This window comes from Notolepis coatsorum (genome assembly GCF_963971535.1).
Source record: "Notolepis coatsorum genome assembly, chromosome: 15".
NCBI lineage: Eukaryota > Metazoa > Chordata > Actinopteri > Aulopiformes > Paralepididae > Notolepis > Notolepis coatsorum.
In genome coordinates this window covers 21,261,050-21,287,192 of record NC_140179.1, presented here as the reverse complement: position 1 = coordinate 21,287,192, position 26,143 = coordinate 21,261,050, and the positions used below count along the sequence as shown (strand labels likewise).

Below are 26,143 nucleotides of genomic sequence, written 5' to 3'. Positions count from 1 at the left end.
CTCCTCCAGCGCCTGAGGACCAAACTCCGCACCATGGGAGAGCAGGCTTTCTGCTCATCCGCTCCCAGTCTGTGGAATGCTCTCCCTGACCATCTGAGAGCACCACAGACCGTGGATGCTTTTAAAAAGGGCCTCAAAACACATTTTTAATAGAGCCTTTTGTTGATTTGTATCTAGTTTTAGCTCCACACATTTTGTTCTTTTACTAGTTTTAGCTCTTCTTATTTTATGTTCTTTTACTAGTTTTAGCCCTTCACATTTCATGTTCTTTTTACTCCTTTACAAGTTTTAGTCCTTATTTTATGTTCTTATTTACTCTTGCTAGTTTTATGTTCTTCTAATAATAATAATAATAATAATAATAATAATAATAATAATAATAATAATAATAATAATAATAATAATAATAATTCATTTATTTTGTATAGCGCTTTTCAATGACACAAAGTCGCTGACAATAGACACACAAAAAAAAGGAAACAGAACCACAGGGAAACGGAGAACAGTATGAATACACAAGAACATAAAACCACGAGTAACGGATAACAAATACAGGAGTCAGTAGGGGAGAGCGTCGGGAAGTGAGTAAGGGAAACCGAGGGGGGTGGGGGGGGGGGCAGGAGAGGAGAGAACGTAGGGCAGGGGAAAAGGGGGTGGTAGGTTGGAGGAGGGTGGTTAATGGTTATGGGTAAGGAAGGTTGAATGCTAGGGAGAACAGGTAGGTACCCATGTACCCATGTACATGTCAAAATACTTCCCAAAGGTCAGTGAATACCACGATCACAACACCAGAGGGAGCTCCACAAATCATGTTAAACCCAGATTCGGCTCAAACAAGGGACTAAACACGTTTCGCAATTATGCCACATCAATGTGGAATGCCCTACCCAAAGCTGTAAAGGAATGTGAATCACTACCCACCTTCAAAAACACTCTCAAAGAACACCTATGGGAGACTGCAATTCGAAACTGGCCCCTACAAATGTCTTAACCCAGTTGTACAGTAAATTACCAAGTATGGCTTTGTCAGTATTCCAATGTACAGTGTACAGTGTCCGTCCCCCCCTACCCCAACCCCCCCCCCCCCCCCCCCCCTCCAATGTACAGCCCCCAGCCACCAACCCCACCCACCCAACCTCCTCCAATGTACAGTTTCTACGTCAAATGTATATACACTCTTTTTCTGGACACTTTTTGTATCACAAACCGTACTGTATTTGCAAATCTGATATGTCATAAATGTATAGATGTAGCAGTACTGTCTATCTGTATGTCATGTATGTCATATATGTTATGATGAATTGAAAATGGGGGACCCTGATGTAAACAAGACGAAAGTCTTTCTCTGGTCTGCATCCCCTTAACAATTGTATGTATTGAGCTGTACTGTACCCATTCTGCAATCTGTTAATAAACTTTTCAATCAATCAATCAATCAGGTTTTGAGTCTGGATTTGAAAGTGGAGAGTGAGGGAGAGTCTCTGATGGTCTGAGGGAGGGAGTTCCAGAGTCGGGGTGCAGTGCGAGAGAAGGCCCGGTCACCAAAACTTTTAAGTTTGGATGACGGGACAGTGAGGGAAAGAGTGGAAGAGGACCGGAGGGAACGGGTGGGGCGGTAGGGGACAAGGAGGTCAGTCAGGTAGGGGGGGGCCAGGCTATGGAGGGCTTTGAAGGTGAGGAGTAGTGTTTTGAAGTTGATGCGTTCCTTGATCGGGAGCCAGTGGAGGGAGTGGAGGACAGGAGTGATGTGTTCACGGGACCGGGCGTTAGTGAGGAGGCGGGCAGCTGAATTCTGGACCATCTGCAGTTTATGGAGGGAGCGGGAGGTGATGCCAGTGAGGAGGGAGTTACAATAGTCCAGGCGGGAGGAGATGAAGGCGTGTATGAGGGATTCAGCAGCAGGGGGGGAGAGGCAGTGACGGATTTTGGCAATGGAGGTGAAAATATGATGTTTTTACAATGGAGCGGACATGGGGGTCAAATGAGAGGGTGGGGTCGAGGATGACACAGAGGTTGCGGACTAGGGGGGGGGGGTGATGGTGGAGTCATTGATGATGAGTGTGATGGGTCCGGATCTGGTGAGGGTGGTGTTGGTGCCGATGATGAAAAGTTCTGTCTTGTCGCTGTTTAATTTGAGGAGGTTATGGGTCATCCAGGTTTGCAGTTCAGTGATGCAGGATTCGATGTGACTGAGGGGAGGGCTGTGGGGGGATTGTGTACTGATGTAAATTTTGGTGTCATCAGCATAGCAGTGGAAGTTGAGGTGGTATTTACGTATGATGTGACCGAGGGGGAGAATGTAGCAGATGAAGAGCAGGGGGCCTAGGACTGAGCCTTGCGGGACCCCCTGTGTGACTGGGGAGGGGGGAGAGGTGTGGCCGGAGATAGGAGGAAAACCAGTCAAGTGCTGTGCCCTCAACACCCAGTTGGTGCAGCCTTTGGAGGAGGATGGAGTGACACACTGTGTCAAAGGCTGCACTAAGATCTAGTAGGATCAGGATGTTGAGGGCACCAGCATCAGCGGAGATGAGGAGGTCATTAATGACTTTGACCAGTGCAGTTTCAGTGCTGTGAGCAGGACGGAAGCCAGACTGAAGGGGTTCGTAGCAAGAGGCAGCAATGCGTTCAAGTGTTTTGGAGAAGAATGGGAGATTGGATATGCGGCGGTAGTTGGAGAGGTTGGATGGGTCGAGGGTGGGTTTTTTGAGGACAGGGGTGACAGCGGTGAGTTTATAGAGGGAGGGGACGTGGCCTAGGGATAGTGACTGGTTGAAGAGGGCGGTGAGGTGGGGGATGAGAGCAGGGAGGCAGGCCTTGGTGAGAGTAGTGGGGAGGGGGTCAAGGGAGCAGGTAGTGGCCTTGGAGGTGGTCATGAGGTCCGTGATGAAGGAGGAGTCGACTGGGGCAAAGGCAGTAAAAGGGGTGGGAGGGATGGAGTCAGGTGGGGGAAAATTATAGTGGGGGGGGGGGGGGGGGTTGGCGATGCGGGCAGTCAGTGAGCTGTTGATTTGAGATAGTTTGTTATTGAAGGAGACGAGAAACGAGTTGCAGAGGTCAGGGGAGGAGAGTGAGTTATTGTCCGGGGGTTGTAGGAGTTTCTTGACAGTGGAGAAGAGGGTCCCGGGGTTGCGGTTGCTGTTGTTGATGATGGTGGAGTAGTGGGTGGATTTGGCAGCTTGAAGTGCATCACGGTAGGACGTGCTGTTTGTGGAGGTCGGCGTGGATGGTGAGATGGGTTTATTTATAGAGGCGTTCAAGTTGACGTCCGGTCTGCTTCATAGAGCGGAGTTCCGGAGTGTACCAGGGGGAGGAGGTGGTGAATGAGACAGTGATGGTTTTCAGGGGTGCCAGTGAGTCAAGGGAGTCAGAGAGAGTGGAGTTGAGCAGGAGGGCATAGTCGTCGGGGTAAGAGGGGGCGGAGTCAGGGGGAAAGGCAGAGGATATGGACTGGGACAGGGTGAGAGGGTCAATGGATTTTATGTTACGGAAAGAGATGGTGCGTTTATTGGAGTGGTGGGGTGGGGGAAGGGGAGCAGAGAAAAGGATGCAGTAGTGGTCAAACACTTCTACACTGTAGCACCTTGAGATTTGTTCCACAAATATAAAGTGCCCCTACAAATCGAATATATTATATATATATATTGTAGGAGCCATTATGATGGTGGGCATATATTTGTAATATTATTATTGGACACCTGAAATCACGACTGGACATCCATCTTTGATTGATTGATTGACCATTTTATTAACAGATTGCAGAACAATAAATTGGGTACAATACAGTACAGCTCAATACACACAATTGTTAAGGGGATGCAGACCAGAGAAAGACTTTCGTCTTGTTTACATCAGGGTCCCCCATTTTCAATTCATCATAACATATATGACATACACGACATACAGACAGTACTGCTACATCTATACATTTATGACATACCAGATTTACAAATACAGTACTGTTTGTGATACAAAAAGAGTCTAAAAAAGAGAGTATATACATTTGACGTAGAAACTGTACATTGGAGGAGGTTGGGTATTGGGGTGGGGTTGGGTAGGTGGGGGAACTGTACATTGGAGGTGGTTGGGTGAGGTTGGGTAGGCGGGGTGGGGGAAACTGTACAACTGTACAAGCAAAACTGTACATTGGAATATCGTCGAAACCATACTTGGTTCCAAGAAGAGGGTCTGGTGTATTATTGGGTTAGGACTTTGTTAGTTTCTGTGTCTACTGCGTAGGATCACTCCCATACCATAGAAGTAACGTAACGTGCAAGGTAAAACAGGACATTGGAACATGAACATTTGCCGTTACATATATATTCTTACCATATATATATATCCACATCTGTCTGTACATAGCTGATATAATCCTTTTTATATATCTGTAGATACTAGATCTATATTATCTGTCCAGTATGACTTACTACCATAGTGTCTTATACCTGTATCACTGTAGATATTAATACTACAACTCTGTACATACATCTGATTAGCACTATTATTCTGTAGTACTCATTTATATATATCTTATACTCAGTTTAATAACATGTACATTGTATATTGCACTTTACTGTTACAGTTGCACTCTGATTGGATGCCAAACATCTTTTCATTGTACTGTACAATATGCTGTATGATAACAATAAGATAAATATTCCAAGATAATTATATTGTTTACACTGCTTATTTTGATCTTTACTATAATTGTATTGCCTATATTTATGTCTTCTACTATTACCCTGCCCATACCTGTACCTCCCCTCCCCCCTCCTGCTATGACGCCTGAATTTCCCCAAGGGGATCAATAAAGGAATATCTTATTTTATAAATTTGAATCTAATCTAACATGTAACACCCTGTGCTGATTTTACAGTCAGTCTAGGGACAAACAAGCATCCTTCTGAATGCTCTGCAGCATGCAGGCCTACAGTATAATATTGTTATTGGATTAGTTAGTAAAAATAGTCAATGTCGGATGTAGGCTATTGGAGAAATTAGACGCTATTCAATACGTCCGGCTGCCACAAGAGGGCGCTATCTCCCATGTTATAAATTCCCAGGACGCCAACTTCTAATAAATGAATCCAGAGAAACCAGAGACTTGGAGGAGGCTAGAAAACGCAGGGAGGTGTAAAGACGTTATATGCAATTAGCGTCCGACTGAGATCTTTTGTCCGGGCGCCCGGAGGCAGCTCGGGCGGATGGCCCAGTTTGCACCATATGCCATGAAAGGCCTGTCACATCATATGAGGCCCTGCATCATGTGACATCATAACTGATCGTGCTGTTCACAAGTACACAGTACACACACAAGCACCATTGCAATGCGCTATCATCATATATGACCCTATTACGATCATTCATGTTTTTTTTGCAGGAGTGTATTATCTGAGATTACTTTACAATTGACAGTGATACAATGTGGGATTTGTTTCTTCTTCTAACCATGCACAAGGAGTTGCCTCCGCATTGATTGTTGTTAGTTATTATCACATAGAAACATCTTCTTGCCAGGAAACATTTGAAATGTTGACCCTGTGGCGGTTGCTGCTGGGAGTGTACAACAACAACAACAATGAGCCAGAACGGCTTCCGCAATAAAAAGGGGAAAACAAAACACCCATATTACTTGAACGTTTTTTATTTGCAGCTCAGTTCTACAAATCGTCAACAAAAGTCCATTCAACTGATGTTACAAAGTGGGCAGATCATATATTTTATTGTGTACGTTAGTTAGCCAATACCTACACTAGCTCTCTCGGTGGAGAACAGACGGTAGAGACCACACCTCCACACCGGGGTTATGGAATTAACCCATATATATATTATATTGGACTACTGTAGCAAACCAGGCGCGTGCCGGTGATAAGTTAGCGAGCTCGCGCTACTCGGGATTCCTAATCATTAGCTCGCTCATCACTCGGTTAGCCGGCAGCCATGACGAGGGCTTTCTTTGACATCTACGCTGCCACCATTGTAGCTAAAATATAATTTAAAGTTGCGTCCAGCGATACCGATATCTACCGTTACTGGTTAAAGAGTTTTACCATATTGAGCTAGTGTTTTTAAACCATGTGAATGGTAGTTACGGTAACTCATATACACGCTAGCCTCCACTAGCACTACTAGGTGAATTACTAAGTTAGCCGATAACGTTAGCTCATATGAATAGCTAATGTGTTAGCCGCCGGCCCTGGATCTTTATTAACGTTACGTAACGCGGGGATACGGGTCGGTACCAGACTCTGTGAACCATTTAAAACGTTAAATAAAGAGAAACGCGACATTAGATAATAGTTACATTATGCCAAAGCAAGGTTAGCTTGTTAGTGGCCCATTAGCACATTAAGTTAGCTACCTAGCTAGCTAAGTTAGCTGCTGTGTCGAGAAGCCAGCTTGTTATCGACTCGTTAGCCCGCAATTCGATCCGAGAGTCCAAACGTCCTGGAGGTGAAACCCAAGTGTGTTTCCATCTGTAGAGGAGCTCAGGACACGTCTGTAACACACAACCAGGCTATTAAAGTTACACTAAAGTACACGCAGTTTGTCTCGAACTCGTGTGTCAATTCCTCAAAATGGGGTCTGCTAACGCACGTCTCCGCCATTTTGTGACAGGTCCTTCATTGAGCAGAGGGGTGCGTGTAATGGTCGGGAGGGGTGCGTGTAATGGTCCAGAGGGGTGCATGTAATGGTCCAGAGGGGTGCGTGTAATGGTCCAGACTCCAGAGGGGTGCGTGTAATGGTCCAGAGGGGTGCTTGTAATGGTCGAGAGGGGTGCGTGTAATGGTCCAGAGGGGTGCGTGTAATGGTCCAGAGGGGTGCTTGTAATGGTCGAGAGGGGTGCGTGTAATGGTCCAGAGGGGTGCGTGTAATGGTCCAGAGGTTTGCGTGTAATGGTCCAGAGGGGTGCGTGTAATGGTCCAGAGGGGGTGCGTGTAATGGTCCAGAGGGGTGCGTGTAATGGTCCAGAGGGGGTGCGTGTAATGGTCCAGAGGGGTGCGTGTAATGGATGTAACCCCATCAAGGAGAGATCCGCCTGGCAGTTATAGGGAACAGGGACCATGAGTAATTTCCAACCATTCCTCGAGATAAAAAAAATAAAAACTCTTTCTAGTGGTCACCTAGAGAGGTAGTAGTAGCGTCCAACAAGGTCCCAACCGTGTAGGATTAGCCTAAATTAGGTGTTTATATACCACCGAATTGCCACGCGTTTAACATTTCAAACATGTCTAAATGAGCACACAAGGCTCTAAATAAAATTTAATTACAGCTGATATTGTTGGCCAGTGCAAATTGTCCCAATAATAAAGAATTTGAACCTTACTCTGAAATATAAATATAGATAAATAAGGCATGAAATCTTATTAATTGATTGAAAATTGTATTAACAGATTGCAGAATGGGTACAATACAGTACAGCTCAATACACACAATTCAAACCACTGACATTGATGTATACTTGATTTTCAAACGAATCCAAATCGAGGCCAACACAGTATGAATGGGGGTCCAGCTTTGGCTTTGTACATGACATCAATCTGTACTTGACTGAGGAGTTGAGTTTGTTGAGTTACACATTCAAAATGCCAAATAGAAAAAAACAAGGGTACACAAGCATGTATTCTACCTGCATATAATCTTTTTTAAGATAAGATAGATAAGATATTCCTTTACTGATCCCCTTGGGCGAAATTCAGGGCATTTTGATATATAAATATATCTGTAAATATCATACCTACACTTACTAGTTACACTGCTGACCAGTACAACTTACTACCATAGTGTCTTTATACCTGTATCACTGTACATATTAATACTATATCTATGTAACGGATGGTATCGTGAAGCGCAGTCAAGAAGGGCTGGGGTGAGTAGCGGTGCTATGGGTTAAACTCACTCTCACATCCTCAAAAAGACGCATAAACCCATTACTTAGAAGTGAATTCACCTCTTGGTATAGCGGTCTGTGTTGTTGCCTGCGGTGTGGGAGACCGGGGTTCAACTCCCACTCGGGGCATCGACGTTTGAGGTGACGTTGTCACAACCGTTACAATGGTGCCGTGACCCGGATGCCTTGGGTGGAGTGGAGTGAGTTTGAGAGGGTGAGTGTAACGGATGGTATCGTGAAGCGCAGTCAAGAAGGGCTGGGGTGAGTAGCGGTGCTATGGGTTAAACTCACTCTCACATCCTCAAAAAGACGCATAAACCCATTCTTAGAAGAGAATTCACCTCTTGGTATAGCGGTCTGTGTTGTTGCCTGCGGTGTGGGAGACCGCAGGGTTCAACTCCCACTCGGGGCATCGAAGTTTGAGGTGACATTGTCACAACCGTTACATCTATATCTGTACATATCCCTTACCTACTCTTAGTTACACTGCTGACCAGTACAACTTACTACCAGTGTCTTTATACCTGTATCACTGTACATATTAATACTACAACTCTGTACATACATCTGATTAGCACTATTACTAATTTATATATTTTATACCCAGTTTAATCACCTGTACATTGTATATTACTATTGCACTTTACTGTTACATTTGCACTCTGATTGGATGCCAAATGTATTTTTGTTGTACTGTACCTGTGCTGTTTAATAATGACAATACATTTCAATCTAATCTAATGTGTTTTCTTAATAATAAAGCGTAACCCAAAACTAGGCCGGTTTTTGATTGATTGAAAATTGTATTAACAGATTGCAGAATGGGTACAATACAGTACAGCTCAATACACACAATTGTTAAGGGGATGTCATGCAGACCAGAGAAAGACTTTCGTCTTGTTTACATCCGGTCAAAATACCAGATAGAATACATACAATTATAACTTGTACTTTTTTTTATTTAATTTTATTGGGCGACACCGTGTATTTCAAAGTTACCTTTAATTAAAAAAAATAAAAGAGAACCCCATCCCCCACGAAGAATTTCAATACATTTCCAACACAAGGCGAGTGGTTAAGTTGCAGATGAGCCCTAAAAAAGAAAACACTGTCTATTGTTCCAGTCAACCGCTCTCTGGAGGACAGCGGCGCTGCTGCAGTGGCGTCGGTTGGCCGCAGGGGGCGCTGCTGCCCCGCATGGCAGGTCGGGCTCGCGGCCTTCAGATCTTTTTGTCTGAGAGGAGCTGGATCCCGCTGCCGCCCGCCCGCCGCTCCGCTCTACAGTGTGTACCGCCGCCGCGTCCGCGACACACTGTCAAACCAAACCACCACAAACCAACACAATCGCGACCTAAAAGCAATTAATTTAACCATCTTTCCCACCATGGCGCTGTTTAAATAAGTAAAATCGGTGTGTATCTCGGTACTACTGGAACTTCAGTGTTGGAGAGAGAGAGAGAGCGTGAAGCGGCTTTGCTTCTTTCTCTCTTCTGTGTGCATCAGTCTTTATTAGCGAGCTCGCGCTCTCCTCCTCCTGCGACCAGCAGCTTCATTTCTTTAACTTTTTAAACCCGTCAGCTCCTCTGACCGGCCGACGATGGGCTCCTGGGCGTCTTAGGGTTCGGGTGAGGGGGCTTTTAACCGTGTCTGCATGCGAAAACAATGGCCAATTCGACGGGGAAAAATCTACCAGATCAGCGGAGGAAAGGACAGCAGGCTTTCCTCGACGAGCTGCGGCAATTCCACCAAAGCAGAGGGTGAGAAGAACCGTCTTTATCTCCGCGAAATATAACTTTAAATCGCGGTTCCGTGTCGCCGCCGGTAACATAAGGCTGCTATTTAAACCCATCTGCATGTATTTCGCTGTTTTCTCTCCTCCAGATCGCCGTTCAAGAAGATTCCTCTGGTGGGTGGGAAGGAGCTGGACCTGAACGCTCTGTACATCAGAGTGGTGTCTCTCGGCGGGTTCAATAAGGTGAGGGAACTCTAAACAAGTGCTTTATCCTGCAACACAAGTGCAGTCTGCAACTCTGCTACACTCTGCTTTGGGAATCAAACGTGTGTATTATCACCCGTGTGTTTGCTGGACAAAGCTGGGTGTTGGTGTGTGTGTTGTGTTGGCCTTGTGCTAGTTTGCCTTGTGTTGTGTGTGTGTGTGGTTGGGTTGTACGGTTTGAATTGAGAGTCCCGTTAACGCACGGCTCCCGGGAGTCAGAATGCAGTTGGAGTTAGCGGGGCTCCCGTCACATCGATCACAGACCCTGGCGGCACGTTTTGTTGTGGATTTTAACCGATAGTTCGAAAAGGGGGAACCGTTGCTTCTGTCAGCCCCATAGCCATCTGCATGGCTTCATGGCTGATGACAAAATGTTAGGCCTCACATCACAGGCCCTTTGAGCGATGGATCCGGTGATATGTACCAAACGAGCCCAAATAGAGCCGCTGGTCGCCGCGACGTGGAGCGGTGGGTTGATGCGGGCGGTTAGTCAGTAGAGTCCGGCCTCTCTTCGGGTGTGTTTTTGTTTTGCACCGCTAGCTAGTGTTCGCTTCTCCTCGGTGGTAAGAAAAGTCAAGTTAGCTTGTTAGCCGGACTGCTAGCTAGCTACAACAGTACAGTTAACGTTGGTTAGCCCGAAGAAAGACACGGCAGTACACATTGTTGTGTGAATTATAACTAAAAGGTGGATAGCAGCAGATCCATCATTCACAATTTCGCCCACCTTTTGCTTCCAGATAATCCCACGTTTTGGGTGTTATTGAGTTATTTTCAACTGCTACTAAAACTATTGTTTTGGCATTCTGATATTGTTTTGTTGGGGAATCTGAAACGCAACCAAACGGCTGCTGTTCGGCTACCGGTATTATGTTATTTCTCCTGATATTATATACATTTATTTTCTTACAGGTTTCTGACAAGAACCAATGGGCTGAACTTGGAGAGGATTTTCACTTTCCAAGGAGTTGTTCCAACGCTGCATTTGCTTTAAAACAGTACTACCTGAGGTAAGTAGTGTGGCATGGCCAAGCAGGCAAGCACGACTCTTCCTCCCTGGGACCATGTGGCAAATGTTTACAAGTTGTAAGATGCAGTAGAGCAGGATGTGACCATTCAACAAATCCAGCGTTGTAGGTTCTCTCCTAGCAGCAGGAGCACAATCTTTTTGACAGACAAGTCGATGTTGTGTATGTTTGTCAGGATGAGGCTGATATTTAGCCACTTGATCTAACCTGTGAAAGATTTAACAAGGTCTAAATTCTTCAGTGAAAGAATTCTTCAGTGGTCTTTTTAGTTTCTCGTTGGTTTGAGCATTTTGGTTTGAGGCTGCCGTACATATTCCTTTGTAACTGTGGTGTACTGACTTAATGGCGTGTGAAAAATGGTGTAGCCGAACGCTTGTAGATCGAACCGATCTGGTCTCTGTAACGTGTCTCGCATGCAACCTCAGTCTCAACACAACTAACCGCTCCTGATGTGAGAAGTGTAAATGCAAGCTCTCTCCCCCAACAGCTGGCATTGGTCTCTCTCTCTCTCTCTCTCTCTCTCTCTCTCTCTCTCTCTCTCTCTCTCTCTCTCTCTCTCTCTCTCTCTCTCTCACACACACACACTGGTGCAGCTTGCTCCCCTCTCTCTTTCCCCCCCAATACTATGATTCCTTCCTCGCATCACTAGCACCTGCCTGGAGGGTGGATTAATGTTCAGCTTTGTACAAGGGCTTGTAGCCCCGTCCTGAAGAGTTTGAACAGGAAGCGAGAGGAAGCTGCAGCACATTGGTTGATGTCTCTGCAGAGGCCGCCTACCTGTGCATATCACAGGGCCGGTTTAATACGCAAAGAGTCAAACCACCAGAGTGTAGCAGCTCGTTTGATTACTAGTAGGTTTGTGATTGAATCACATGTTTATTTTTTGTAGCCCATTATCTCGGTTACCTGTCTCAGGGCTTCATAGCATTGGCTGCTCAACAAAAATAGCTTAGGAACACGAACCCTTGCAGTTTTGCCAAAGGTGGTGAGGTTTCCTCATAGCGTCTGCGATGAGGTGTAGGCTACACTTTCCAGAAGTCAAGGAGTCGGTCGATTTTTATAAAAACCCAAGGGCAGCTCTTTCGCCTGGCAATTGTTTTATTTGTGTAATGATTCATGTGGAAGTTGGACTATTGACAAGACACTTTTATTTAAGCATGTTCGGGCGGCCGTAAGTTCCTGGGCCAGTTGGTTCTGCGTGTGGGATCCTTGCAGCCTTGGGCTAAGTGGCCGTTAACACTTTCAAAAATCTGAGTCTTCCTTTATTCAACATGCTCAGTTGTTTTTGGAGCCCGGACAAGGTGCACGTCACCGAAAACCAACCATGACCCGTTTGGTTGAGCTTGAAAAGAAAAAAACTAAAAAAAGGAAGGACACAAATAGGCCAGCTCTTGCAGCAATACCATGTATCACAAAACAGGCTACGATATGAACCGTATTCTTTCCCTAAATTGATGTTTTACTGACTTGCCATGAGGGAGGGGGTGTGTGTGTGTGTGTGGGGGGGGGGGGGTGATTCAGGCTGGAGATTTGTAGTACAGCATTACAGCACAAGCTTTGTAACATCAGGTGCATTTCAGCAGTCGATGTTTAATTCTACCTGCTCCCAGCTTTTTTTCCATCTGTGCTGCCCCCAAATACACCCAAGGTAAGCCAGTTGAACGTGGCGCCGTCTTTGAGGAAGCCTTCGTTGCCTGTGAACATTTCAAACTCAATAGGGCGAAGGAGAGGACGTATAGGCAGACTGACTGAGTGAGGCGCTCGTCTGAGTGAGTGGAGCTATATGTGGATCATTGCCCCGCTCCACAATAGCAGTTGGAGCTACTTTGTAAAATGTTTGTCTACTGTGTTGCAGTGTAGTGTGTCTAGTCACTCCTAGGAATGATCATAGTAACTAACACTGGTTCCTCAGTGGAAGTAGAATAGGTCATACATTTTGATAAGCTGCTCATACTAATATACACTGGTTTCTAGGGGTGGGAATCACCAGAGGCCTCACGATACGATACTATCACGATACGATAGTATTGCGATATTAATATTGCGATATATTGCGATTTATTACCTTTTTTCAACTGCAAAGTAAAACGTTGTCAACATGTTTTATCTAATAAAATAAAGTTTTCAGTCTGTTCATCTCACTTCAATAATTTTTATTGCAGAACATGGTATTTTCTCAAGCCGACAGATGTAAACACTGTAATCTGTGTTGCATACACCTGACAAACTGAACTGTCATATTCCAACTTAACTGAAGGCACACGTGTGTGTGTGTGGACTACTGTACTATTACAAGTATTTAAATGAACAATGCAACTTCCATATAAAAAAAAATTATAATTACTTTTTTTTTAAATAATTAAATATCGATACTTGGCGGCCCTGTATCGCCACGCGTCGCGAAGTATCGCGATACTACTACGTATCGATATTTTGGTTTCTCAGTGGAAGTATACTACGTAATACATTTTTATAAGCTGCCCATACTAGTATACACACTGGTTACATACTCAGTGGAAGTATACTACGTAATGCATTTTGATAAGCTGCCCATACACACTGGTTACTCAGTGGAAGTATACTACGCAATACATTTTGATAAGCTGCCCATACTAGTATACACACTGGTTACTCAGTGGAAGTATACTACGCAATACATTTTGATAAGCTGCCCATACTAGTATACACACTGGTTACATACTCAGTGGAAGTATACTACGTAATGCATTTTGATAAGCTGCCCATACTAGTATACACACTGGTTACATACTCAGTGGAAGTATACTACGTAATGCATTTTGATAAGCTGCCCATACTAATATACACTGGTTCCTCAGTGGAAGTAGAATGGGTCATAGATTTTGATAAGTTGCTCATGCTAATATAAGTGTTTACTGTTTATTGCTAATAATAATTGTAGCCATGCTTTATTCCTGCTTTTATTATTCAGGCTATTCGATTTTGAACAAATCTTACATTTGAAAGAATTTAAGTGTTCATGTAATGGTAAGCAAATTATGTCCTATTTATGTAGTGAATAGATTCCGCAGCATCAAAATAACACTACGCCGGTACTGGGTTCTGTGTTTGTGGCCTTCACCAGCGGCCAGCACAGCAGCAAGGCTGCCTCAGGGCTGATGCCACGCGATGACGATATCCGTGCAACCGTTACTATCGGGAAGAGGTTGATGCGCACATTTACCAGGACTCTGAGGAATGGAACCTTTTTATATTATACGGTGTACGGTGGCCATTCACAAACAAAATCAATCCGGATTAGTGTAACATGTCCGGTGCTAATTCCTACTGAATGTCACTCTGATGATAAGTGAATGGAACTTGGATCTTTTCCGGCAGATCAGTGTAACTCTTGTAATTTGTAGGTTTTCCTGAACCCACAACTCACTCTCATTCCCATTTTTAACGTCCCCGGTTTTAACAAGTAGACGAGTAGAGAGGCACTCAACGTTTCAGGATTCAAATTTCCATTTTTCGTTGTGAAAGTGCACGTTCCACATTCCGCTGGCAGCGGGTGCAGATAAGATCAGGGGATGCTATCGCTAGACTAATTTGGATTATAATGGTTTTTCACATCGGCATGGATTTGCTCTCTGGCTGCCTGCGTCGTATGATTGAGAAGAGGGCAGGTATTGCACCTTCGTCCTCATGGGGGGGGGGGCTTTAAAAGCAAGTCAGGGCTATAGAGTGACACGCGGTGCGAGCGACTCAAACAGACACGCCGTTCGCGGGTGAGATTGAAATGGGTTTTGATGAGACCTGTGAGGTTGTTGCAAATAAAGGTTGAATGGATCGTTCGATCGTTGATATTACCCTCATTGTTGGAGTGGTTGGTCTCGGGCCAAACCGAGTGAAGAGTCTTGTGTTTCAAAGCTTTTGTTTGCTCTGCCGCCGTGTTCCCCATGAGGGGGCGGGGGGCGTTACCTTTTTAGGAACCGTTTCATTTTATCTTCCATCTCCCCACACCGTGTCCTAATCTCAACTGTAGCCCCGCCGAAGCCGTCCACTCGGTTCGGGTTCTTTTCATGTTCTAACGTCCTCGTACATAAAGGTGCATCAGAGATGTTCTAACGTCCTTGTACATAAAGGTGCAGCAGAGATGTTCTAACGTCCTCGTACATAAAGGTGCAGCAGAGATGTTCTAACGTCCTCGTACATAAAGGTGCATCAGAGATGTTCTAACGTCCTCGTACATAAAGGTGCATCAGAGATGTTCTAACATCCTCGTACATAAAGGTGCATCAGATGTTCTAACGTCCTCGTACATAAAGGTGCATCAGAGATGTAATAAAGGCCTCGTACATAAAGGTGCATCAGAGATGTTCTAACGTCCTCGTACATAAAGGTGCAGCAGAGATGTTCTAACGTCCTCGTACATAAAGGTGCATCAGAGATGTTCTAACGTCCTCGTACATAAAGGTGCATCAGATGTTCTAACGTCCTCGTACATAAAGGTGCATCAGAGATGTAATAAAGGCCTCGTACATAAAGGTGCATCAGAGATGTTCTAACGTCCTCGTACATAAAGGTGCATCAGAGATGTTCTAACGTCCTCATACATAAAGGTGCAGCAGAGATGTTCTAACGTCCTCGTACATAAAGGTGCAGCAGAGATGTTCTAACGTCCTCGTACATAAAGGTGCAGCAGAGATGTTCTAACGTCCTCGTACATAAAGGTGCATCAGAGATGTTCTAACGTCCTCGTACATAAAGGTGCATCAGATGTTCTAACGTCCTCGTACATAAAGGTGCATCAGAGATGTTCTAACGTCCTCGTACATAAAGGTGCAGCAGAGATGTTCTAACGTCCTCGTACATAGATCGTCATTCTGAATTGTGAATGAGACACCGGACGCCGTTTATGTAAAGTGCGGGTTCTCATGGAGGTCACAGGTCCTCCCTGGTTACGCAGCTTCTCATGGGAACGAGATCACAGGTCCTCCCTGGTTACGCAGCTTCTCATGGGAACGAGATCACAGGTCCTCCCTGGTTACGCAGCTTCTCATGGGAACGAGATCACAGGTCCTCCCTGGTTACGCAGCTTCTCATGGGAACGAGATCACAGGTCCTCCCTGGTTACGCAGCGTCCTGTCCCTTTTTTTTTTTTTTATTCTTGTGAGGAGGTAGAGTTCAATACTTGTCTGAACCATTTGGCTAAAGTGGCTTTTAATCTGTATGCTATTAGCCTAGCTCTTCTCCTCACCTGCTTCGACAGCGGTCCTGTGTGCGCGGGACGATTTCGTCTGTCCTCCCTTCTCACATGATGAGCTGCTTCGACAGCGGTCCTGTGTGCACGGGGACGAGTCTCGTCTGTGCCTTCTCACATGATGAGGTGCTTCGCCAGCCGTCCTGTGTGCGTGGGGACGAGTCTCGGGATGGCGAACATTGTGTGCAAAAACCACTTGAGCCTCTTTTTTTTTTTTTTTTTTTTTTCGCAACATAATCAAAAGCCAGTCACAAAATTTGGAGAGACTCTAGTGTTGATACGATCTGACAGCGCTTTGAGACTTTGTATTTTCGCGCCTGTCAGTAATTTCACTTGCCCCTCCAGCGCTGTTGGCCAGTACAGATAGCCTAATCTTCTTCTTCCAGTCTTCCCCAGAAGACGGAGCTGCCTCTTTCTTTAAACTAGAACCTGAAACATCTATTCTATTTGGTTGTCTTTCTATTCTGTTGTGGAATTCCCAGCCCGCAGTCTCGCTCATTGTTAGTTGGCACATGTGCAAGATTAAGATACATGATTTGAGATTGTTTTACGTTATTTTATTTTTTTTTATAAATGTTTTTATTTTCAATTTTCAACATAGAACAAGACATCACAATACAATACCGTTAACAATAATAAAAATAATGACACTAACGACAGTAGTTTTACGTTATTAAGATGCTTCTTTTCTTCCTGACCTAAGCTATGGGTCAACAGTAAACCCACCCTTAACCGCTGTTTTACCACAAGACTCGATGCCTTTACCGCCTTTACCTGAAGACTCAATGCCTTTACCACAAGACTCAATGCCTTTACCACAAGACTCAATGCCTTTACCACAAGACTCAATGCCTTTACCTGAAGCCTCAATGCCTTTACCACAAGACTCGAGTCCTTTACCACAAGACTTGATGCCTTTACCACAAGACTCAATGCCTTTACCACAAGACTCAATGCCTTTACCTGAAGACTAAATGCCTTTACCACAATACTCAATGCCTTTACCACAATACTCAGACTCGATGCCTTTACCACAAGACTCAATGCCTTTACCTGAAGAGTAGACTCAATGCCTTTACCTGAAGACTCAATGCCTTTACCTGAAGACTCAATGCCTTTACCACAAGACTCAATGCCGTTACCACAAGACTCAATGCCTTTACCACAAGACTCAATGCATTGCCTTTACCTGAAGACTCCATGCCTTTACCACAAGACTCAATGCATTGCCTTTACCTGAAGACTCCATGCCTTTACCATGGTCGTCTCGCACGCACTCGCGCCATCATCTCTCTTGAGATTGGCAGTCCTGTGCGGTCGTCTTGTTTTTTTGTTTTGTCTGTCCGTCCGTCCGTCCAGCAGGGGGCGCCTCATTCCCACACAGTGCACACCGAGGGCAGACTGTGCAGTCAGTGTCCCGGCGTCTACACCTCTTTTGATCTTAAACAACCTTAAATGATGACATCACTACACTGATGTCTATTTTCAGCTGCACGTCTTCTCTCGCTTTATCACTTGTTAAAGATGAGATAAGATAAGGTGTTCCTTTACTGATCCCCTTGGGGAAATTCGGGCGTCATAGCAGCAGATGAAGGTCTGTTTGCCCTATCGGTTATATTATACGTTACAATACAACAGTATACACAAGGTACCCTAACTGGCATGATGTACCTTGTAATCCATGCAGGTTCTGGTGGTTGAGAGTCAGACACACTTGATTGTTAATTCCCAACCCCCCTCGCAAGTGCCTTTAAAAAAAAATATATATATATATATATTTCAACCACCAACCGAAGGCATAAATGTAGGCTAAACAGATGTTGACATTTAAAAACGATGGCAGGGTGGGTTTTCTGGGGGGTTGTTTCTGTCGCGTGCGGTGGAGGGGGGTGGGTGGGCTGTGGCAGAGGGAGCATTGATCCTCCGTTTATGTCTGAAAAGGGAAGTGCAGACAAGAGCAGCTGCAGTCAACCCCCCCCCCCCCCCCCCCACTGGCCCTCTTCTGCTTGTGCCCAGACAGCGTTTGATGACACTGCGTTGTGTAGTGCAGGCAGGGCTGGGGCACCTCGCTCTCTCTCTCTCTCTCCTCCCTCTCTCTCCCTCCCTCCCTCGCTCTACAAATGGAGGCTGAGTATATTTATAGTTCCGTGTGTCACGCGCAGCCCAGCGGATGGGGGATTACCTTGTCCGCGGTGAAGCAGCAGCAGGGCCTCATTCAGAAACGGGCACTTGCTCCGTGACTCACGGCTGCACGGGCTCCTCCAGCGCACTGAGGCAGGAGCTGTCGTACTACTACTGCTGCTGCTGCTGCTGCTACTACTGCTGCTGCCGCCGCTGAGGTATTCGCCGCTGGTGTGTGTTTTGATTTGCTTTTACATTTTGTCATTTAGCTGATCGCTTTTATCCAAAGCGACTTACAAGTTCTGTGCGACAGGTCAGCAGGAAGGGCACAACTCTGTCAGCTGAGTAACAATGTTTATCAAACGGTGTTGAAACTTGGGTGCTGCAGTGTTGAGTGCAGAGTAGTAGAGACATGTTAGTATAGTAGGAAGAGTGCATGATAGTATAAGACAGTAGTGTTGAGTGCATAGTAGTAGAGACATGTTAGTGTAGTAGGGCTGTCTTAAATACTTTGAAGCTTTGTTCGATGGACATGGGATTCGAATATGAAAATAAAATTTTATTATATATATAAAAAAATATATATTTTTAATTTTTATTTAATTTTGTGTGCAAAATCAACTCTGCCTCTCTTTGTTAACTACAACAAGCAATGCTGTTCGTTATTTAAGATGAGGTCGGACTCGGCACTGACATATTTGTGTTCATTGTGCTGCTTTTATAAAGCCTCAAATGACTGCTTACAATATTTCATGAAAGCAAAGTGTTTTGTTTGTCTAAGATTTAAAAAGGTTTAAACTTTACAGCACTGACAAAGTTGAACAAAGTGCTGTACAAGTCCCACAACATAAAAATAAAATAAAATTTGATTTTTTTTTTTTTATCTCGAAGCTTCAAATTAAAATCGAATCTCGGCCCCCGAAGCTTCGAATTCCAAAAAAAAATTCGGAAGGTCAGCCCTAGTAGGTAGTAATATATACAAGGAATATTATTTAGTGGAAGAGTGCATGATAAGTAGAGGACAGTAAGAAGGTTAGCATTTCTTCATTCTTCTTCATCAAACGGTCTTGGAACTTGAGTGCTGCAGTGTTTGAGTGCTGCATAGTAGTAAAGACAACAAGTTTTACATCTTTTTACATAAAAAGGGTTGGCGTACTGTTTAACAAAACGGCATGTGTACCGGTTTTCATGGCTTGCTGTTAACTTGAGGTCAGTTTTAGAGTTGGACTGTCTGGTGTTTAACCTCCTATCGCTTGGACCTACTTCTGACAAATAGAATTCCCTCCCGCGTCTAGACTGGACTAGACTATTAGTATGATTTATGTTGTTCTACACTGCTATGACTAGTGATGGTGAATTCTTCACGTCACAAGGGACCATACTTTGCTCAAATTGTTTAGTGTTTTATTTTTAGTTTCTTAGAGTATTCGGCTCCCGAGTGGGTCACTCTTGTAGACCGCAGGGGTCAAGTGTTCAGTTAGTTTTATTTAAAGTTTACGCATAAAGCCATAGGCTGTCGGAGGCCATTTGAGGAAGCATTGTTGAGTTCTCTTAGGCCTCATGTGTTACTGAGGAAGTCTTTGTGATGTAAGTTTCTTTACGAAGAGGTCGGACTCTGTGGGTGGTTGTTTGTTTCATATACGGTATTCACACCGGTGCTGCTGGAATGCAGCCTTGACCCTTCAGTATCCTAGTAGGTGGCAGATGAGGTGGACCAAGCCTGCTGCTGACGTACTATTTTAGTCCGCTTAAGGCTTAACATCACAGATTGGATGTAACGTTCCAGAACTTGGCTCCATATTCCATATGACGATGTGTGTATTTACTAGTAGTAGGGATGGGAATCGCCAGAGACCTCACGATACGATACTATCGTGATACTTGCGTCACGATAGCATCGCGATACTAAATATATTGCGATACGCTGAGTATTGCAAACAATTTTTTTTATCACATTTAATTTATTACCTTTTTTCAACTGCAAAGTAAAACTTTGTCAACATGTTTTATCTAATAAAATAAAGGTTCAGTCTGTTCATCTCACTTCAATCATCTTTATTGCAGAACATGGTATTTTCTCAAGCAGACGGATGTAAACACTGTAATCTGTGTTGCATGTACCTGACAAACTGAACTGTTTGTATTACAGTCATATTCTAACTTAACGGCATGCACACATGTGTGTGTGTGGACTACTGTACTATTACAGGTATTGCAATTAACAATGCAACTTCCTTATACAAAAAAAAAAGATTATTGAATAATTAAATATCGATACAGTATCGCCACGCAAAGTATACGTATCGATTTCCCCCCCACCCCTATTTACTAGGCCTGTCCCGGACTTTGATTGGCCAAAATGTCCAGATAGTTGACTGGTAGTGAATGTGTCTGAGATCGCAGACTGTCAATACCGCCACCTAACGCCTTGCGGCCGCTATTGCACTCCATTTGAAACGATGTGGTTTGTTTTCTCGGCCAAGCTGGGGCGTGGGGGCGCGTTCTAAACACTCCGGCAAGACAAGCGGTCACCATGGTTGCGATAGATGCACGGCGGGCCGGTTTTCCCCCGTCCCCTTTCGTGCATGCACGAGGAAACATAATACAGATAATCTAGCGTTGATTTCAGGATGATTAGATATTAAATCAGGCGGAAAATGGCAACGTGATAAATGGATTTCACTAAAGGGCTGTTTGAAGGAGTTCCCTGGGATTACACAGGATCACTCACACGGAAATGTATAGATGACATTTTTTTCCGTTTTTTGCATGTTGAAGAAACCCACTGACGATCGACAGCGTTATTAGATCCATAGCTATAATATAAAATATAGGTTTAGCTCTACAAAGAAGGTGAGCGCTTACATGGGGTTCAGTGTTTCCCCTGAATAAAAATTCAACAGCGGTGCTGTGCTGCGCGCACTCTGCTGGAATCCATATTTGTGTGTGCGCACGTGCCGCCGGAATCCATATTAGCGCACACTGCCGGAGAAATAACTTAAAACTACCTTAGAATTGTTCGAGATAGGTTATTCATGTGCGTGTGAATTTGCTAGGATGTTTTTGGTGTGTCCACTGACACTAGAAGTGCTCTGGAGGCCCAGGTAGCTGCATATTTGTACACTTCAAAAATAAGTCTAATATTGAGTAGAATTATCTTGAATTATCTTATTCCACAGATCATTTTGCTTATTTCTTAACATTTGAGAAAATGTTAGATCTTGTTTTCTTAAAACAAGATTAAATTGACCAATCAGGAAAAAAAGCTAAATTATCTGCCAGTGGGATAAGATAATTCAAGATAATTCTACTCAATATAGACTTATTGTACCAAATACAAGATATGTTCACTTGATAAGAATTTTTTTTGCAGTGTACTAATCAATGTAAATGCCAAGATTAACCTTCGTGCACCCCACTAAAACACTGCACACGGTGTACCCTTTGGGACGTTTTATGTCTCATGTACTTTACATGTAATATATATATATTTACTTATGAATTTCTTTTACATTTCTTTTTATGAATACCATTATTAACTTCAGTCCTCAACATACATATAAAATATTCATTCATTTTCAGGATTTTAACCCCTTAATGACATGCCTCAACACTTGTACACTATTTGTACTGAACATAGATATAGATGATTTAATAGATAATATAAATACTAACATACTAACTGGTGCAGCGCCGCTGCTGAATGCATATAAGGGAAACACTGGGGTTAATGGGTGGCAAGGCCTATGCACTTCCCGGAAGGGGGCGTGGCACCCAATGTGTTAATACTCTGCCTCGAGATAGCCACCTCACTTCAGTGTGGTATAGCAACCAAATGCGCAGAGCCCATTTCATTGCGGCCAACTGGCACCGCTTCTGACAACAAACCTATCCATTGCGAGTCACCACACCCCCCTCCCGTGATTATAAATGCGCAGGATGTAGTGAGATGTGTATTGGAATACTGTGTGTCGGCCTCCGTTGAGACATGGCAAATACACACAGCTGCCAGGTGGAATTTTTTTTTTTGTGCCAATGCACGACCCCACTGTCGCCTACCCGCGACCCCACTTTGGGTCGCGACCTGTAGTTTGAGAACCGCTGGTCTAGTGTGTTCATTAGATGGGTGAAATCCTTTTTCAGTGCCTCTGTGCCATTTTCGTAGGCAGTTAGCCTCTGGTATGCGCGCCATTAGCGTTAGCCACGCTTCTAGGACTCTTTGCTTTTGGAACGAATGTATATATATATTTTTTTGCATTCGACTAAGATATTGGCAGTCGACTATGGCTCCTTTCGATCGATTAGTCGACTATTCGGCTAATCGGGGTCAGCCCTAGTATTTACACACATTATTGTAATGTATAATATAACCCCCCCTCCCTCATGCTGCTATGATGCCTGAATTTCCCCAAGGGGATCAATAAAGGAATATCTTATCTTACACTAGATAGATGGATATTCTTCACCATGGTTGCAATCAACAAGACGACACAGTGCAAACACCATACAGGCACAATTTATAGACTAAAGAAAAACAACAACACAGACGGAGCTTCAGTTCCCTAACCAGTACCATGGTTAAAATGAAAGGCTAATAATTAATCAGAGCAATGGCATGTGGGATGAAAGACTTCCTATTCCTAAGTGTTTTTGGGGCTAGGGGAACTCTAGCTTCTTCCAGATGGAAGCTTGTCAAACTCACTATGAAGCAGGTGCAGAGGATCAGACGATATTAGCTGAGCCATGTCCCTATTCTGAAGTACATATAACTCTCGCAATTGTTTTTGTTTTAAGATCGATCTTGGGATTTTATTAATCGATAATCGCCAATTCAAATGAAGATCGATTCAGAATAGAGAAATAGATAATTTCTTTAACCCAGCCCTATGCGTTAGTAGTTGGTACTATAGATTTGACAACAGCACGGCAGGGACCAGCCGTATGGCAGGGTGTACTATTTCCCCATTAGCATTCACTATGGCCATGGAAGCAATTATGGGAGCATAGGTGCGGGCTGCACCTCCTCCCACCACCATGACGCATCCTAGAGTAGACCTTAAATGAGACTCTGGGGTGAAGATTGAGCCTAGTTGAGTTGAGAAGCATTTCATTGACCAGAGGGGAAGATAATGGAGAGAACGTGTCGTGGGCTCAGGAGGCAGAGCGGTCACCTGGTAGTCGGAAGGTTCCCGGTTTGATTCCCGCTCCTTTTCGGGCAGCGTGTCAAAGTGTCCTTGAGCAAGACACTTAACCCCTAATTGCTCCCGATGAGCAGGTCGGCACCTTGCACGGCCTCCTCCGCCGTCGGTGTGTGAATGTTTTTGGGTGAGTGGGTGAATGTGAGGAACAAAATTGTGAAGCGCTTTGGATAAAGGCTCTATATCAGGGGTCAGGAACCTTTTTGACTGGGAGAGCCATAAAAGCCAAATATTTCTAAATATATTTAATTGAGAGCCATATAGTATTTTTAACGTATAATGAATTAAATGTCTTACTTTTAATGCGACTTCTGGTGCTGCATGGTTTTGCTGATGGCCTTGTAGTCTGGTTCATACGTGGTGAGGTTGAGCTTCATGCAGGCGTTGAGGCTTCCATCAGTTAAACGTGAGCGTAGGTTGGTCTTAATGTTCCTCATATGCAAGAATGACTGCCCACATGCATATGTAGAGCCAAACATGGTCAATATACGGCAATACTCACGCTGCATTGTGTGGTATGTCACAGGAAGCTCGTTCCAAGTTTTAAGAATCAGCTGGTCTTCAGGTTGAAGATTTTTTATTTCTGTCCACTTGTGTTCCCTCGCCAGCTCTGCTCGCTATATCTTCAGATACAGATACTATTAGCTGTATCTTCAAAACTAATTTCTGTTTACTTTTAAATGACACAGTATTATTAAGAAATATCACAAGGATTAATTTTTTTTCTTCTTTTTTTTTTTTTACTCAAAAAATTCTGGGAGCCATATGCTGTCACCAGAAGAGCCATATATGGCTCGCGAGCCATAGGTTCCCGACCCCTGCTCTATATAAATGCACCATTTACAAATAGTTTTGTCACTATTCCTCCTAGTCGTGGACTAATGTTTGGTAGAATTGGGTCTTTAGTTGGCATCTACTGTAATGTTAAGTGGCTAACCTCAGTGTTTAGTAGCTGGGGGACCAGCAAGCTAATGGTAAAAGCAGATGTTGTCTGTATGTTTACAGTTCAAATTTCAAGTTTAGTTTGTCACATATAAGGTTTCATGTACATTACAGTGAAATGCTTGTTATCAGTTAATTCCCCAAAAGATTTTGAATACACAAATGTGGCTGGGGGAACTGATTCACTCAGAATGAATGGACTATAGGTAAAAAATAAATATATATATATATATACACAAAATAATTATTTCGATTCTAACATTTTCAAATCGCTGCAGTTGAATTCGTCACATTAGAATTGATGCATCGTTACACCCCTACCAAACACTATACAAAATATACACTATACAAAACAATATACAAAACTAAAGTACAAAATGCAACAAATGCAAAAATGAGGTAGAGATGTAAGGCTGAGACAATATGCCATTGGGAAGAATCGATAAATCGGGGCCAAATTATCAATATTTTTTATTAGTAATTATTATATATATTTTTTTTTGCAGCAATTCTTTGTTGTTGCCGCCATCTTTAGTGTTACAGATTTCCCCTTCAAAATGACCACAGTGATCCTTCTCATGTTATAGTTGGTGGTCTCTGGGTGTGATGGAGGAGTGCACTGCATATTGAATGCACAGTGCAGAGTTGCAATTCAACTGAATTTACATGAAATGGGCATGTTTTAACAAAACATGCCACAATAATTACCTAGTATTTTATTTTTAGTATAGTATAAAGTATTTAAATGTTTTTAATCTTTAATATTTTTTTTTACATATGCAAATATATCGATATCACGCAGTTATCGATATATCGATAACTTAAGTGGTCTCTCAGCCTTATAGAGATGTAGTGCGAATATGTTAGTAATAATAGATAAGATAGTGTTAAAAGTGAATGTTAAAGGTGAATGTAATTTTTTCGGTCATGTTGGATTACATGGTAAATGGCTGCATTTATATAACGGCTTTTATCCAAAGCGCTTTACAACTTATGCCTACCATTCACCCATTCACTCACACATTCACCCATTCACTCACACATTCACACTGACAGCGGCCATGCAAGATGCCAACCTGCTCATCAGGAGCAATTAGGGGTCAAGTGTCTTGCTCAAGGACACTTCAACATGCTGCCCGGGAGAAACCTTCCAATTACCAGACAAGCGTTCTAGTACCTCCCGAGCCTCTTTGGCCCCCTTAACTGACCGCCACGCTCTTTTCCCATCTTTACTCATCTTTACTCAATGGCGCCAGCGTTATTGACCATTTTAGCGATGTTTGCAGACCCATCGCGTGTTCTGTATTATAGCTATGGAGACGATAGTATGGCTAATTTGTAGGGCTGTCTTAAATACTTCGAAGCTTCGTTCGATGGCACAAGCTTCGAACATTAAAAAAAAAACGAAGTTAAAAAATATTTACTTCGCTGTGTGTGTGCATTAGTGCACTGCAACCTTGCCCATGCCCGACGGGTTCGGGCTGGGTAGGGCTTTTTTTTTAATAAATAATTCGGGCGCGGCCGGGCCCGGGCACCGCCGTTTTTTTTTTTTTTCTTTTTTATATATAACTAGGGTTATAGGATAACCTTCGTTTTTAAGATTCGCTTTCTTTTTTGCGCCAGAGAAACATTTGGATGTAATTACTGCAGCGCGCAGGGAGAACTCAGGGGACAAGTTCAACTCGATTGGTTGTGTTGGAATATAGCCAGTTGGCGAACGTTTTAATTTGTTCTTGGGATGTATGTAGC

At 43.7% G+C, this 26,143-nt stretch overlaps 1 protein-coding gene across 1 annotated transcript in view; it reads left to right on the top strand.

Annotated features, from left to right (window-relative positions):
• The first annotated feature begins 8,994 nt into the window (after positions 1–8,994).
• Positions 8,995–26,143, top strand: part of arid2 (AT-rich interactive domain 2) — a 103,038-nt gene continuing 85,889 nt past the window's right edge. Inside the window, exons 1-3 of the mRNA XM_084330591.1 lie at positions 8,995–9,645; positions 9,770–9,863; positions 10,794–10,891. Of these exons, the coding sequence (XP_084186717.1) occupies positions 9,551–9,645; positions 9,770–9,863; positions 10,794–10,891 (287 nt within the window). The 5' untranslated portion in view covers positions 8,995–9,550. The remainder of the gene's footprint in view (positions 9,646–9,769; positions 9,864–10,793; positions 10,892–26,143) is intronic.